The following is a 15,470-nucleotide window of genomic DNA, read 5'->3' as shown; positions in this document are numbered from 1 at the left end:
TTAATCTCTTTATTTTCAACCATCAAGTGCTCTTTAATTTTAGGTTCGTTTTTGTAAGTTTTTATTGTGGTAAAATTCACATAACATAAAATTTACCATTTTCCCCATTTAAAGTGTACACTTTAGTAGCGTTAAATACATTCACATTGTGCAACTATCGCCACCATCCATCTCCAGAACATTTTCATTACTTCAAACTGAAACTCTGTACCCATTAAACAACAAATTTTCATTTCCCTCTTCCCTGAGTCCCTGGTAACCATTATTTTACTTTCTGTCTATAAATCTGAGTGTTCTAGATACCTTATATAAGTGGAATTATACAATTAGACAGTATTTGTCTTTTTTTTGAGTTTGCCTTATTTTACTTAGTGTGTCTTCAAGATTCATCCGTGTTGTAGCATGTATTAGAATTTCCTTCTAAGGCTAAATAATAAACCATCGTATGTATTTATCACATTTTGTTTATCCACTTAATGTAGGGAGGAGGCAAGAGAAATAAAATGTTAATCAATCTACAATCAGAGACTACAATATACTGGTCAGGCCTGCAGCCAGGCCAGGAGGACACCTTCAGAACAAAGGAAAATTTCTATTGGGATTGCTAAAAACCCATTTCCCCACACCTGTGGAAGAGGAATCAGTAACAACAGAGTCTTTAAGTGGCTGCCCTACACAAATAAAATCATTCATTCTCTATGGTTAAAACAACAGAACACCCAGCAGGCCTTTCAGGTTACACACTTGTCCCCTTCCCCTAAGGAAATGGGAACTAACGAACGATATATAAATTTATTTCCCTCTCACTCTCTGTCTCTGAGAGAACACACTCTGTGTTCTCTCAGAGACACAGTAAACTTTCTCTAGTAAACTTTCTTTTTGACTCTAATTTTAGTGTATGTGTTGAATTCTTTATACACTCTCCACCCAAGGATTTTCTTCTCTTGGTGCAGGTCATGGTCTACTCCCACTTGGAGAAATTTGCCCTGTCTTGCATCACACTCTTCATTGACACGTGGGTTATTTCTACCTTTTGGCTATTGTGAATAATGCCACTATGTACATTGCTGTACAATTACCTGTTTAAGTCCCTGGTTTCAGTTCTTTCGGGAATATACCCAGAAGTGGAATCGCTAGATCATGTAGTAATTCTATTTTTAATTTTTTGAGAAACTGCCATACCATTTTCCACAATGACTGTACCATTTAACATTCCCACCAGCAATGCATAAGGATTTGTTTCTCCACAACTTCACCAACGTTTGTTTCCTGCATCATACTGTTTTGTTTTCCTAGTAGCCATATTAATAAGTGTGAATTGATATCCTATTGCAGTTTTGATTTCCATTTCCCTAATGGTTAGTAATGTATATCTTTTAACAATAGGAAACAACCTAATGTGTCCAATTTAACTATTTTTACTTTGAAATAATCTTATTGCAACATTATGATCCCAGAATTCTTTTTTTATATTACTTTCCTGGCATATTTAATCTCTTTATTTTCAACCATCAAGTGCTCTTAATTTTAGGTTCGTTTTTGTAAATTGTAATGTTGAATATTTTATTTATTTATTTATTTATTTTTAGAATGAGGTTTTTATTTTTTATTTGTTTTTAAATATTTTTTAGCGAGATAACCCTTAGTTGACCTTACAGATTGCAAGGACCTTGTCAGCTTACAATCCCTTATTTTTTTATTTTTTACACCTACAGCACCTGGACCTCCTAGGTGGTCTCCCATCCAACTACTAACCAGGCCCGACCCTGCTTAGCTTCCGAGATCAGATGAGACTGAGCTCATTCAGAGTAGCATGGCCATAGATGTAATGTTGAATATTTTAAAAATCATTTATTCAACACTTATTGAGCAATTTATTAGTCAGTATGTACAGTATCAGTCACGGAGGATGCAGTTTGAAGAAGGGGATTATAATGAACTCTAGAAGACAAGATTTATTTTTTAAATGAATCATTTTAAATGAATGTGTGTCATGAAAAGAGAAATACTGGTTTTGCTACTGGAGAGTGAGGATCCTCTCCCAGAGCTTTGTCCAGGTTCTTGATGTCTCAAATAAAGGATTGAGCAAGACACTGAAATACAGTAGAAAAGACAAGTTTTATTAGAAAGGAAAGTACACTTCCAGACATGGAAGCAGGCCTGAGCAAGAGAAGTGTGGCTCAAAAGGCCTGTTGACAAAGCCTTTCAGGTTTTTATCCCTATTTGCAGTGGGTGGTTACTTTTTTTTAGAGAAGTGGGCTTCCTTGATTGACAACTAAGATTGACAGGACTCAGTGACTCATCATTTTGCTTTCTGTTCATGTTTGTTCCCAGAATTCAGTCTGTTATAATGATATTAATGAACTTCTGGGCATATGCATTATATTATAATGATGGTATAATGAGGCTCAGGTGAGTTGAAGGTCGTTGGAGTCTTCTGCACAGGTGCGAGTGACTGGCTTAAACTAGTACCAAATTCTGTGCGTACTTGTTTCTTTGTGAGGGTTAAAAAATGCCTTCTACTTGAAAACTCATATCCAAAAAGATATTAGTACACCGATGTTCATAGCAGCACTATTCACAGTGGCCAGGACATGGGAGCAACTGAAGTGTCCTATGAGAGATGATTGGCTAAAGAAGCTGTGACACATATATACAATGGAATATTACTCAGCCATAAGAAGAGATGAAATACTGCCATTTGCAACAACATGGATGGACCTTGAGATAATCATACTAAGCGAAATAAGCCAGCCTATAAAAGTTGAAAATCTCATATCACTTATATGTGGGATATAAACCTAAAAGCAACAAATGTACAGTACAAACAGAGACTTAGGGACATGGACAATGGACTAGTGGTTACCAGAGGGTAGGAGGTGGGGGAGGAGGGGAGAGGTAAATGGAGTAAAGGGGGTCAAATATGAGGGGTAGGGGGAGGGTGAAGTGGGTAAGGGGATCAAATATATGGTAGCTGAAGGAAACTGGACTTTGGGCGGTAATCACACAATAGAATATATAGATGTCAAACTATAATGTACACCTGAAAATTATATAATTGTATTAACCAACGTTACCCCAATAAACTTAATAAAAATAAATAAATAAATAAATAAATAAAAAGTTATAAAGAAAAAAAATGCCTTCTAGCTTGTTTAATTGTGGGCGTATTAGGGCGAACCCCTTCTAAGATAAGATGACTTCGGTGTCTTTGCAGACCTGAAACCTCCTAACTTTCCTGTCTAATTCTTTTCTTGTAGTTATGAACCCCCTTGTTATTAGTATGGATGTTGAGGGACGGGAGGTCTCTTCTTCTGGATCTGCTTCCTGTTGAGAATGGCTGTAGTCACTGCCTACAGGGGTTTCATGGAGCTCTTTCTCTTTCTGCCTCAGTCAGGGTGGGTCTTGGGTTTCCTGCAGAAGTGCCATCTCAATCCCTAGACAAGGAAAAGAAGATACAAACTTATTATTTAAATCATATATCTATTGATTTCTATTATTGATTTGCCTATTAAGCGAGTAAAGGGAAACAGGTTTGGTTAACATATTTCTTAAAGAGTAAAAAAAGACCTTTGGCCTAAAGTCTCCTCCCCTCTCAGACTCTAAGGGCCTTGCCTGGCTTAACACCATTTCTGCTTAACAATGGGCTGATGACCCTTATCAATAGGCAGAGAATCTGAGTCACTGGTTTTCAGGACAATTATCAGGATTTGAGGGAGAGGGCCTTTTTCCCAAAAAAAGGAAAAAACAACTTGGTTTAAAAAAAGATTAAGAATTTTACAAGTGATGTCCCATCTCAGTCCAACGTAAATGTCAGTTAAAAATATCCTTTTTGTTTAACTAATGTACTATATACTTGAAACTAATAATAAATTAAAAAATGAAAAAATATCTTTCATAGGTTACAAAGTTTAGACACAATTTTTTAAAAATTCAAAAATTTGTAACAGATTTTAACACTTATCAACCAAAAATAAGCAGCAGCAAGGGCCTACTCTTCTACATATTTAAATATATTACTACTTTTCCCTCTTATTATCATTGCCATTATTAATTACAAATAAAAAGGGTGCATGAGTGGCTAAACAGAGCTGATAAGGAAAGGTTAGGTTCAGCCTTATTCGTCTCCTAGCAAGACCGCTTTCTCTAGCCCGTGCTACTATTGGCCCTCCCTGGTTACCGTAGAGCTGCGTGCCCCAGTGACACCTGGGAAATATAGTTCAAAAGGAAAAGCACTGTGGTTCAAACAGGGGAGCGTGGCTTTCGCTTGCGCAGGCGCAATTGCATCCGGCGGCCTGGCGGCGGCGGTGAAATTATTCCTACCTTAGGTGTTTCGCTTGCCTACGGTGAGGTCCGCCGCTTTGCTTCCCCTTCGCCGAGGGGCCGGGTGCGGACTGGATGTGAGCGCGGGCCCAGGGTGTGCAGTTCCTGTGGCGGGGGCCAGGACAGCGAATCCCAGCTCGGAGTGTCCGAGACGCGTCGGCCTCGGCAGGTGAGTGCGGCCCGGGGAGGGGGCGTTGCCCGTAGGGTTCGCCATTGGGGGCCGGAAGTCAGAGCTGCCACCTCCTGACTCTGGCGCGTTAGCCTCCACTGGGCTCCTAGAAAATGGCCCAGAACAGGGATTGCAAAAAGCTGTGTCTTGTTTCAGGTTTCGTGAACCCTGTGGTAGATTTTGGCTTGTAACGTTCGTTGATATCCCCCGCTAAACAAAGTTTAAACTTGTAGATTTATCCGTTTGGGCTCATATTGCTTGTTTGCCATCGTTTTTCTAGATTGAACCTAAAATATTTTCACTAAATTATTTTTTTGTTTAGAGTAATTTTGTCTCTAAGTTACTTCCTTTTTCTGTAATTTTTAAATTCATTTCTAGTCAGTTGACGGTATTCCTTCTGAGTCTTGCATTTTTGGTGGGTGGGGAAAAGATGTTTAAGGGGTTATGAAAACTCTTCATAATGGAAGCACAGTTTCAAAGAGGAAAAGAGAGGAATTTTTGGTTAGCTCTTCCTGAAAAGGAATAGCCAAGTTATTCAAATGCTATTTGAATAATTATTGGAATTGCTGATAAAAGAAATGTTCAAAGCCGTAATAAGAATTTATTTGAGCCAAGATTTTGAGGACATTCCAGGAAGCCAGATCTTAATGGGTTGAGAAAATGCTCAGGAGAGTGTCGGTTTTCCAGTTCTTTTTATATGTTTAGAATCAAAGGAGAAAAAGTAAGAAAGGTTACATGAAATCTAGTGGTGGTAGATTAAGGAGGCGAGAGAAAGCATGCGGGGAAAATCTCTAGGGTTGGATAAAAAGGAAAATGGAGAGATAATATTTTACACTGGTAGGTGCAGGATAGTTGACATTTGACAGTTACAACAAATAGAGTTGGTATGTGCGCAACAAGATAACAGAAAGTTTCGGTGTTGTACTCTGCTGCTAGTGGGTCTGTTTTTGAGGGGTCTACAAAAGAAAATTACTCTGACATTCCAAAGACATGTTATCCTCAATGCACAAGAAAATAGACAGGGCTCACATAAGGAGATTAACCTTTTAAGAAAGAAGCCATAGGCCTGGGCTGTGACTACCCAACATGACATGCCCAGTTAGGAGTTAACCCTCCTGTGTAGTTACTTTTGGTCACTGAGCTTGTCAGGCTTCTGTAGCTCCCTTTTCATTCTCATAATCATAATATGATAACTCAAAATATTTAAGTGCAGATGTGTGGAATAGTTATGTTTTTTCCATGACCCCAGTGTGACTGCCCTCTTCTCTGCTGATGCACATCAGAAGGTTTTAATCCCGTCATTTGATTCATCTTTACTCATAAGCCACTGAGTGAAAGCTCACATGCCCAGTAACTGGAAGTACTCTTGCTGCCCACTCCTGGTTTTGGTCACCATGCTGAGGACCCCTCTAACTTGGGATTGCCTGGGTTATGCCACTTTCCCTCTGCAGGAGGTTTGGAACCTGATTTGACATAATCAAGGTGGAAGTGTTGACAGGATGGAGAGACCTCACAGCTTCTTTCTTCATTTCAGGTGCCTTCTCCAAGAGAGGCAGTGGGTAGAGAGAAATGGCCACAAAGTTGTTACCAGTCCCGACTCAGGTGAGTGAAGCTTTCTTTCTTGAACTGCCTTCCAGGTTTAGAGGTTCATGAACTGGCTTCACCCATTGTTGAACTTTTCTAAGGGACATGGAGGAAGCCCTTCAAGGGGTTAGGGACCAGATGAGTTAGGAACAATGGAAGGTAAGTCTGTCCCTCGCCCTGGGGCTAGTCTCTTGGTGAATTCCGCACTTAACAGTTAAGTACTTGTTGACTAGGAATTGAATGGGCCCCATCCCCTTGCCACTGCCACACCCAGTGCTTTGTGAGGGATCCAGGTAAGTTTTTTGCCCTACGGAGGATGGAGATCTGGAAGGGTCAGATAATTCCTTTAGAACACTAGGGAATCCCGGAGGAAAGGCATGGTCTTTGCCTTCCAGTCACTTTGCCTTCCAGTCAACTACAGCAGTACCTGATAGGGGTCCAGAAGATTTCCTAGGAAGATCCTGGAAAGAAGGCCTCTGCGTCAGCAGGTGTGGTCAAGGATGCGCCCTAGTTTGAGGTGATTTGAGACTTACAAGCAGTCCCACACTCATGTTGATGGGGAAACGAAAGGAAGTCTCATCTCTGATGGTTCCCAGGAAGTGAGCCCTCCTGTGGAGGGGGCGTCATCTGGTCCACACGGATTCCTTCCCTTTGTCCTTTCATGGCACTTGGGGAACTATAATTAAAAACAATCTCTCCCCAACCCAGAAGACTTCTCCCCAAAAGTAGAAGAGAAAGAAAACACTTGTTATTTCTGAGTAAGCATTAAGCCTGAATGTGACCTGCATGGCAGGCCATCTGCTAAAGAGGCGCAGAGCTAGAAAGCTCAGTCTTATGCAGCTAAGTGGATTAAACCCAGTTTTCAATTTGGAAATTTGTCAGGTGACAAGTTAGGCCCATTTCTTCCTTAGAAACTAGAAGCTGGGCACATTCAGAGAGATAGTGACGGGTCCTTGAGGAACATTTCCTGAGCTGTGAGGTTTATTTAACCTTTAAAAATATTTACATGTGTTTGGAAAGGACTGAGAAAGGAATTCAAGAAGAACACAGGAAGAGAGGGCAGAAGCCTCCTTTCCCATTTCCAGCAGCCTCTTATTTTTAATTTGTGTTTGTCCTTACAGGTCAGAGAACATCCTGGCCTTGTGACCTCCTTTCAGGGTTTTGGGGAATGGTAAAGAGAGAACAAGCTGTGACCTAATACATAGACCTCTAGAAATGTATCCAAAGGAAAAAAGCTTGGCACGGTGTTCTGGTGATGTGCAGGGATGTTCAAGCTAGCAATTTTAGAGTTACAAAAGTGAAAATAACGCAAATGCCCACCAGTAGATTGCTTAACTGATTGATCTATACAGTGAAATACTGGACAGCAAATAAAACATATTGAGTGGGGTACAGGTATTTGTATAATGTGTTGTTTTTGTTTAAATCTAGAGCCATATTAGCATGTGAAAAGTCTGAAAGCACATACAGGACAAAGTTAACAAAACATTTCTGATGATAAAAAGTTAGATTAGCATTTTTTTGCTTATCGATCTTTTCTAATTTACTTTTTTTTAAAAAACAAAAACAAAAACAAAAGAAAGGGGCCACTAGTTTAAAAGAGGTGATTGTGGTCCAGTGAAAGGGGATTGAGGTCAAAGGACAAAGGCTTCTGGGCTAGGTGGGCTAGGCAGGGTGGGTCCCAGTGCTGCCATCTCATCAGCCTGGTTGAAGGTTCCTGGAGCCCACAGTCCAGCCACACCCCTTCCTTCTTTCCTTTCCTTTCCTTTCCTTTCCTGTCCTGTCCTGTCCCCTGTCTCCTCCTCCCTCCCTCCTCCTCCCTCTCCTCTCCTCCCTCCCCCTCCTCCTTTCTCTCCTTCCCAAGTGTGCAGAAGCCTCCTGTTAAAATTCGATTCTCATGTCTCACCTGTAAAACAAGCATTTGGTCTAAGTGATTGTACATCCCATGTCTGAGGGTTGGTGTTTTCATCTTTCTGTTTTGTTTCATAATTTCAAGTACTTGTCTTGTTTGGCTGCTAGGCCTCGGCATTCAGCCGGCACACGCTTCACCCCCAGTGGCATGTGGTAAACATGTGCCCTATAATTATGGAGTATCAGGAGCTACTTGGCTTGAAATGCTTGGAACCCTGCATGGTGACAGGGTTGCTGCTCAGTCATCTCCTTTTGGGGATGGTCCTGGTCGAGCAGAAGTGGGTTTGTCTTTACAGGAGTCCGTGACATTCAGAGATGTGGCTGTGCACTTCAGCCGGGATGAGTGGCTGTACTTGGACCCCGCACAGAGAGCCTTGTACCGGGAGGTGATGCTGGAGAACTACAGCTCCCTGGTGTCACTGGGTGAGGATCCTTCCTTGTGACGCAGAAGCTGCTGGGGAGCATCTTGGCACTCTCTCCAAGGGGGATGTTGGAGGGTGTGGCCAGGTGCAGCCCACCACCAAGAATGGGGCTTGCAGAGTGGCACTTGCTGTTGCCCTCAGCTGCTGTGAAGGTTCTCAGCTTGCTAGAGCTGGGGGCAGATACCCTTTCCGTGCATCTCCTGTCTCCTGTCACCTGAACTTTGTTCCCCTGCATCTCCCAGGAGTTCCAGCTTAGGAGCGCACAGCCAGAGCTCTGACTTTTCCCTGAGACACCTCCTGGCCATCCTCTGGGAGCCCCTCTGAGACCACACCTCTCTCCTTCCTTGGACTGTCCGTCTGGCCCAGAGACCCGGGGGTGGGATCTGTATGCCACGATGGCTGCTCATGTCTGGGCCATGGACTCATTCTCTTGTTCTTGCTCACCAACAGGGATTCTCTTTTCCAAACCAAAGGTTATCTTCCAGTTACAGCAAGGGGAGGACCCCTGGATGGTGGAAAACGGAGTTTCTTGTGGTGCATGTCTAGGTGAGTGAGTCACTGGGGAATAGGCATAGCATCATCAGCCAGTTTGGGAAGAGGCTGCTCTCTACTGACATTGACCAGGACTCTTGTTGATATGCCGGGCCAGGCAGCCATGTGGGGCAGGGTGTATGTTCCCTCGCCCTCTGCCTTGTGAGTACTTGATACAGCAGGTTCAGAGGGAGAGTTGCATTCTCCCAATATGAGTTGCACTTTTTTAATATGTCCCTTGTAATTTGATTGCAGAATATGTAATGCAGTATATAGTGTGTTAAGGCTTGTAATTCATATATTCCCCCTTTTTCCTTTTCCTGGATTGATTATTTTCTTAAATTATTTTGCTTTTGCAGTTCATACATACCTTTTAACACTAAGTACATCCCCCACTCTTTCGTGTTGGATTTTTGCTTGGACTTTTTTTTGTCCGCCACTTATATATGGTTCAGCTAAAAAGAGAAAGCAGATGTTTGTGTTTCTATAAAACGTTGTGTATTTATATATAGCACGGGAGAGAAAGCAGGGGTAGCAAAATGATAACAATTATCAAATGAAGGCAGAAGGTTTGTAGATAGTCATGCCATTTTCCTGAATTTCTGTGTGAAAAATTTCAAGATAACATGTCCCAGATTCTGGCTGCCAGGACATAGCTGTCAATCTCTGAATCCCTGTGGGTTGCTGAATCATAAGCTCTCGCTCTCTTGTTCTACTTTGAATTTGGTCCTTGTTTCTGGCACAGAGATGGCTCTCTTTTTAGTTTTTCTGCTTATCCAGTATTTATTTTTCCCAATGGCAGGAGACAGACTCTCTGTGTCAGCTTAGTCTTGTGTTTTCCTTTCATGAATTCTGTCTTCAGCTTTTCTCCTTTGGTTTAACCAGAACATTTTCTTAAATGTTTTCAGAAAGGTTCATGGGTGCTGTATTAGTGCATGTTTAAAATCAATTCTTTTACCTCTCCTGTGGGAGTTACATTTGGATCTAGAATTCTGGTATCAGAATTGTCCAAATTTTGCTCCATTGTCTTTGGGCTCTTAGTGTTTTTAATAAAAAGCCCCCATTAGTGTGATTCTCTTTCCTCCATTTCTAGTATAAAAAACATTTTTTTTTCTTTGCCTTTGTCCGGAATCTCTCAGGACATCCTCTTTATCATTAATGTTCGGTACTCACTGGGCCCTTTGCTTCGAAGATCAAAGTCTTTTTCATTTCAGGGATTTTTTTTTTTCTACTACATACTTACATATTTTCTGCCACATTCCACCAACAATTCAAGGAAGTTGACTATAAGAGTAATGACATAATAAAATAGAAATTCATTTAGAACCCTAGAAAATAAAGAAGACTTGTTGTAAACAGAGCGGGTAACCTCGGGTGAGTTTCAGATTTGGCTCTGAGCTTTCTGGTTGGCCAAAAAATCGTTAGTATCAAATTGACTAATTCTTTAATAAGCATTTAAAAAATTGTTTTTATTTTTATAAGGTATACATAGTATAAGATATACATAGTGTTGTAAAAAAGAGGAGCTAAAGAAGGAGATTCGCCTGAAATTTTACCAACCATGGTGAACCTTTGCAGTTATTTTACTACTTATCCTTTCAGACCGTGAATATTGCATGAGAGAGACAGGCACACACAGAAGGAGAGAAACAGAGATTAATTACACATATTGTTCTCAAGTCTTTATAACTGTCTTTCAATTATTCAACCTTCATTAAATAGAGACCTACCTCTTTGAAGGAATTCTGTTGTATTGTTAAACTATATTTTATTGAACAATCTTTTGGTAATTTTAGTTTCGAGTTTTTCCCTATTAATATTACTGCTATGGCTATAGAATACAAAGGTATGATATAAAGAGAAAGAGAGAAGATGTCCAGAGAGTAATTATAGTACAAAGACGTGAATGTTGTGATTAAAAAGCAAGGTATATGAACTGAGCATTCACATAGGATTTTTTGAAAAACTATTCAACCTCATTATAGTCATTGAAATGCAAACAAAAAAATAAGACACCATTTTTCCTTATAAATTACCATAAATTAAGAAATACATATCCAGTGTTTTTGCTACTGCTCTAAGTGGTGAGCAGTATCTTTAGTGGGACTTTGATTGGTACAGTCTTTCTTTAGGACTGTCTGACTTTATTAAAATCAATTCCAGGTCTGGAAATTTATCTTAAGAAAATAATTCTATAATTGTGCAAAGTTGCAAAGGTGGTGTGAAAGAATGTTTGTTATAACATGAGGGATTACTGGAGAAAAAGAAAGCTAAATGGCTCTCAAAAGAGGATTTAGTAAATTACAATGCATTCGTACATTGGAATCTTACATAGTCATTAAAATGATAGTGTTAACCTACATTTATTGACATGGAGAGAGGCCCATGCTTTTCTTTTTTTTAAGTGAAGTGGGGAAGGGAGAAACTTAGTTTCAACCTGTTTTTATTTTTAAGTAAAAGTGTTTTTTAATATACAGAAAAGTTCTGGTGAGCTAAATTCCGTATATAACAGTGATTGTATTTGCATGATGTGTTTATTGGTGAACTATATTTTTATAATTTTCTGTGTTAAATTACAACTGTGTATTTCCTTTTTGGTTAAGGAAATAAAAGTTCTTTTCGTAGAATACATTTATTCCTTTTGAATCAATGATTCCATTTCTTGCATTGTATACTAAGTGATCAAAAAAGTAGACAGAGGTTATTTTCAAAAATGTATTCTTTTTCCCAGTATTCCCCAGTATATCATTATATAGCACCACTCTCCATCAATCTGTCCAAGCCAGAAGCTAAGCATCATTTTTGAGTCCTTTCTTTCACTTACTCTGTACACTGTATTCATAGGTAAAGATACTTGTCATTTCTACCTCCAAAACAACCCGCTGTGCCTGCCTCCATTACTGTGCCACTGCAAACTGCCATCATCTCCATCCAGGAAGTTTTGGTGGCCTCCTAATTGGCTGCTCTGCATCTGCCCTTGTTCTCTTTTCCCCACCCGCAAATTACAGTTTGTTTGTCACAAAACCGTAGTGATCCTTTTTAAACACAATTATCAAGTCCCTCCTAACCTCCAGTGATCCTTAGAAGAAATTCCGAATGCCTTCCTATATCTTACAAGAGACCTCACATGATATGACCCCTGTCCACCTCTTCACCTTATAGCACTCTTCCCTTGTTCCTCTTGCGTAAGCCACATTGGACTTCTTTATGTTCTTCAAACACAGAAAACTTATTTCTGCCTTATGGCCTTTGTGGTGTTTTTTTTTTTTAATTTTTTTTTCTGACTAGAATAATTTTTATGCCCACATTTTTACATGGCCAGCTCTTATTATTTAGATCTCATGTTTAATTTTATTTTCTCATCACCTAGTTTAAAATATCAGCTTATTCAGTCTTACTACATATCACCTGTTGTTTTGTTTTGTTTTTACAATTCTTACCACTTTCTAGCACTTATTTGTTTACTTGGTCATTGTCAGTATTCTGTGAGATTGTAAACCTTGTAAAAATTGGACTCTTATCAGGCACAATCCCTGTAATACTGAGTCTTGACCTTTGCATGGTGCATAGTGGGCACTCAGGAAATATTTTTTGAGTGAGTTCATGTCCATCCCAACATTATTTGAATGAGTCCCAAAACAGACCTAGTTGACGCCCTGTGTTTCAGAGAGCTTTATAGGGACAGTAGCTCTTTCACTTTTTCACAGCTCCTCCAGTTTTGTCTTGGATTTACCTTGATGCCTGGTGACAAACATGGAGATGAAGTGGAGGACCGACACATTCCACTGTGCTCAGAAATGCCTTGCTCCCTGCTGACCTGAGCCACTCAAGCAGGCTTGGCTCCTAGAAGAGCTTCCCCATGAGTTCCTCAGCCTACCTCTATGTCATTTTCTTCAGACCCTTCTCACCAAGGCGGGTCTTCATCCTGCTGCTTTTTCCTGCCCTTCTTGCCTACTTTTTCTAAGATTTCAAGGATATATTTGTTAGTGATCCTTATATATTTTGATGTCACTTTTCATTATTCCCAGAGCAAGGGAGACTTACATGTTTTGTTTATTTTAGGATGGGAGAGCTTGTTTGAGACCACAAATTCCGAAGAAGACTATCAGGAAGTAATGAATAAACTCATAGATGATAGTACTTTGGACTTCAAGTTGGGGAAAACCTACATAAGTGAGGACAAGCTAGAGAAGCAGCAGGGCAAAAAGAATAAACCTTTCAGGAAAGTCTTGGTTACCATCAAGAAAACCTACACGAAAGAGAGGAGCTTAGTAGGTGTTGAGAAAAATCTTGGTCTAAAATCATCAATTATTAGAAAATCCAGAATTGTTTCCAGAGGAAGGAAGCCCCATTTACAACACTATTCAATTCTATTTAAACAACTGGAAGTCAATACAGTGCGAAAATGTTACAAATGTAACATCTGTGGGAAAATCTTCCTCCACAGTTCTTCCCTGAGTAAACATCAGAGAATCCACACTGGAGAGAAGCTCTATAAATGTAAAGAATGTAGGAAAGCTTTCAGCCAAAGCTCATCCCTAACTCAGCACCTGAGAGTTCATACTGGAGAGAAACCTTACATATGTAATGAGTGTGGGAAAGCCTTCAGTTTTACTACCTCTCTCATTGGACATCAGAGAATGCATACTGGAGAGAGACCTTATAAGTGTAATGAATGTGGGAAAACATTTAAAGGTAGTTCATCCCTTAATAATCACCAGCGAATTCATACTGGAGAAAAGCCCTATAAGTGTAATGAATGTGGGAGAGCCTTTAGCCAGTGCTCATCTCTTATTCAACATCATAGAATTCATACTGGAGAGAAACCGTATGAATGTACTCAGTGTGGGAAAGCCTTTACTTCAATATCACGGCTAAGTAGACACCATAGAATACATACTGGAGAGAAACCCTTTAATTGTAATGAGTGTGGAAAAGTATTCAGTTACCATTCAGCCCTTATTATACATCAGAGGATTCACACAGGTGAGAAGCCTTATGCATGTAAAGAATGTGGGAAAGCCTTTAGCCAAAGCTCAGCTCTTATACAACATCAAAGAATTCACACTGGAGAAAAACCCTACAAATGTAACGAATGTGGGAAAGCTTTCTCCTGGATTTCACGGCTTAATATACATAACAGAATCCATACTGGAGAGAAACCATATAATTGTAAAGAATGTGGAAAAGCCTTCAGTTCTCATTCTGCAGTTAATACGCATCGAAAAATTCATACTGGAGAGAAACCTTATAAATGCAACGACTGTGAAAAGGCCTTCAACCAAAGCTCAGCTCTAATTCAGCACCAGAGAATTCATACTGGAGAGAAACCATATAACTGCAAAGTATGTGGAAAAGCCTTCAGACAAAGTTCTTCCCTTATGACACACATGAGAATTCATACAGGAGAAAAGCCTTATAAATGTAAAGAATGTGGGAAAGCTTTTAGTCAGAGCTCATCTCTTACTAATCATCAGAGGACTCATACTGGAGAAAAACTATAAATAAAATGCATGTGGAAAATCTTCCAACTGAAGTTCATTTCATATTGAATATCAAAGAATTCGTCTTGGGGAGAAAGTGATAAAAAGTAGTTAATTGTGGGTTAAATTTCAGAATTTAGACCTCATCAAACATCAGAGACTTCATGATGCAGGATATCCTTTGGAATATTAGGAAAGCTATAAAAAAAATTTTTCCACATGTGTTTTTAAGTTATTACTGACCCTAAAATAGAAAATTTGTAAGATCAAAGGGTCAGTATTTTATTTTATTTCTGGTGATGTGTGATAACAGCCACTAGCTTTCACAAGCATCACTGGGAAGCATGTTGACATATGTAAAAGCGCAGCCATAAAATCTAGACTTCAGATTAATCTGGGAATCTATTTTTTGAAACTATATTTAGGTGTTATGCACACCACTTTGGTAAGAAGAATATTTTGGAGAAATGCAAGCAGGTGACCTGTAACTACCTCACTGTCACTAAAAATTTTTTTTTAATTGTTTAAAAGCAAATTGTGTATTTGGTGATTGTTAAAACTTTTAGGTTGTTTCTTTGCTTTCTAAGCCATTCACTTGAAAATCACTCAGTAAACTATGCAGGTATATGGACCTGTGAGTTTTCTCCCTGACTACTTATTTCAATCTCTGATTCAGATCTAAAGTCACTTTATTTTAAATCACTAAATGCATGGTATTTCACTTGGTTTTCTTATAAAGTGATTACCTTTGTTGTATTAAGCAGAGAAAGATTATTCAGAAAACAACTGCTTTTGCAAGTTAATTTGCTAATAAATGTTTAAAAATTATTTTAACAGTGTAGCCCTATAGCCATTCTTTTAAATTCTCTGTAATTCCTGGGGAAATTCTAAGAAAAATAACTTCTGTCTTAGCCTGTTTGGGCTGCTATAACAAAATGCCACAGACCGCGTGGCTTATAAATGGAAACATTTCTATTGAAGGCAGCGAAGTCCAAGATCGAGGCACCAGCGTGGTTGTGTTCTGGCGAGGGCATAATATCAGCTTCA

General features: G+C 39.5%; 1 protein-coding gene and 1 pseudogene across 4 annotated transcripts; one reads left to right on the top strand and one right to left on the bottom strand.

Annotated features, from left to right (window-relative positions):
* Window positions 1-1,706: 1,706 nt before the first annotated feature.
* On the bottom strand, window positions 1,707-1,825 carry LOC120616734 (uncharacterized; annotated as a pseudogene).
* A 2,437-nt stretch (window positions 1,826-4,262) lies between these two features.
* Window positions 4,263-15,257, top strand: ZNF879 (zinc finger protein 879). Of its 4 annotated transcripts, none has more exons than XM_039880292.1 (5): window positions 4,263-4,492; window positions 6,027-6,094; window positions 8,284-8,410; window positions 8,883-8,955; window positions 12,648-12,993. In XM_039880292.1, the coding sequence occupies exons 2-5, from the start codon at window positions 6,062-6,064 to the stop codon at window positions 12,676-12,678; spliced, it is 264 nt and encodes an 87-aa protein (XP_039736226.1). In that variant the 5' UTR covers window positions 4,263-4,492; window positions 6,027-6,061; the 3' UTR covers window positions 12,679-12,993. The 4 variants fall into 4 exon arrangements, with proteins under 4 accessions (XP_039736226.1, XP_039736225.1, XP_039736223.1 ...); XM_039880291.1 differs by having other exon boundaries at window positions 8,860-8,955; XM_039880289.1 differs by lacking the exon at window positions 12,648-12,993 and adding an exon at window positions 13,003-15,257 and having other exon boundaries at window positions 4,264-4,492; window positions 8,860-8,955.
* The last annotated feature ends 213 nt before the right edge of the window (window positions 15,258-15,470 follow it).

Source organism: Pteropus medius, unplaced genomic scaffold (assembly GCF_902729225.1).
Source record: "Pteropus medius unplaced genomic scaffold, Ma_sr-lr_union100, whole genome shotgun sequence".
Lineage (NCBI taxonomy): Eukaryota > Metazoa > Chordata > Mammalia > Chiroptera > Pteropodidae > Pteropus > Pteropus medius.
Note: the sequence above shows the minus strand (reverse complement) of the source record. Positions and strands in the feature narration are given on the sequence as shown.

What these genes read in the sequence shown, in the direction of transcription:
- ZNF879 (XM_039880289.1), top strand. Translation starts at nt 6,062, where the DNA reads ATGGCCACAAAGTTGTTACCAGTCCCGACTCAG. An exon ending in CAGCTCCCTGGTGTCACTGG is followed by an intron (nt 8,411 to 8,859) that starts GTGAGGATCCTT and finishes GCTCACCAACAG; the next exon opens with GGATTCTCTTTTCCAAACCA. An exon ending in TTCTTGTGGTGCATGTCTAG is followed by an intron (nt 8,956 to 13,002) that starts GTGAGTGAGTCA and finishes TGTTTATTTTAG; the next exon opens with GATGGGAGAGCTTGTTTGAG.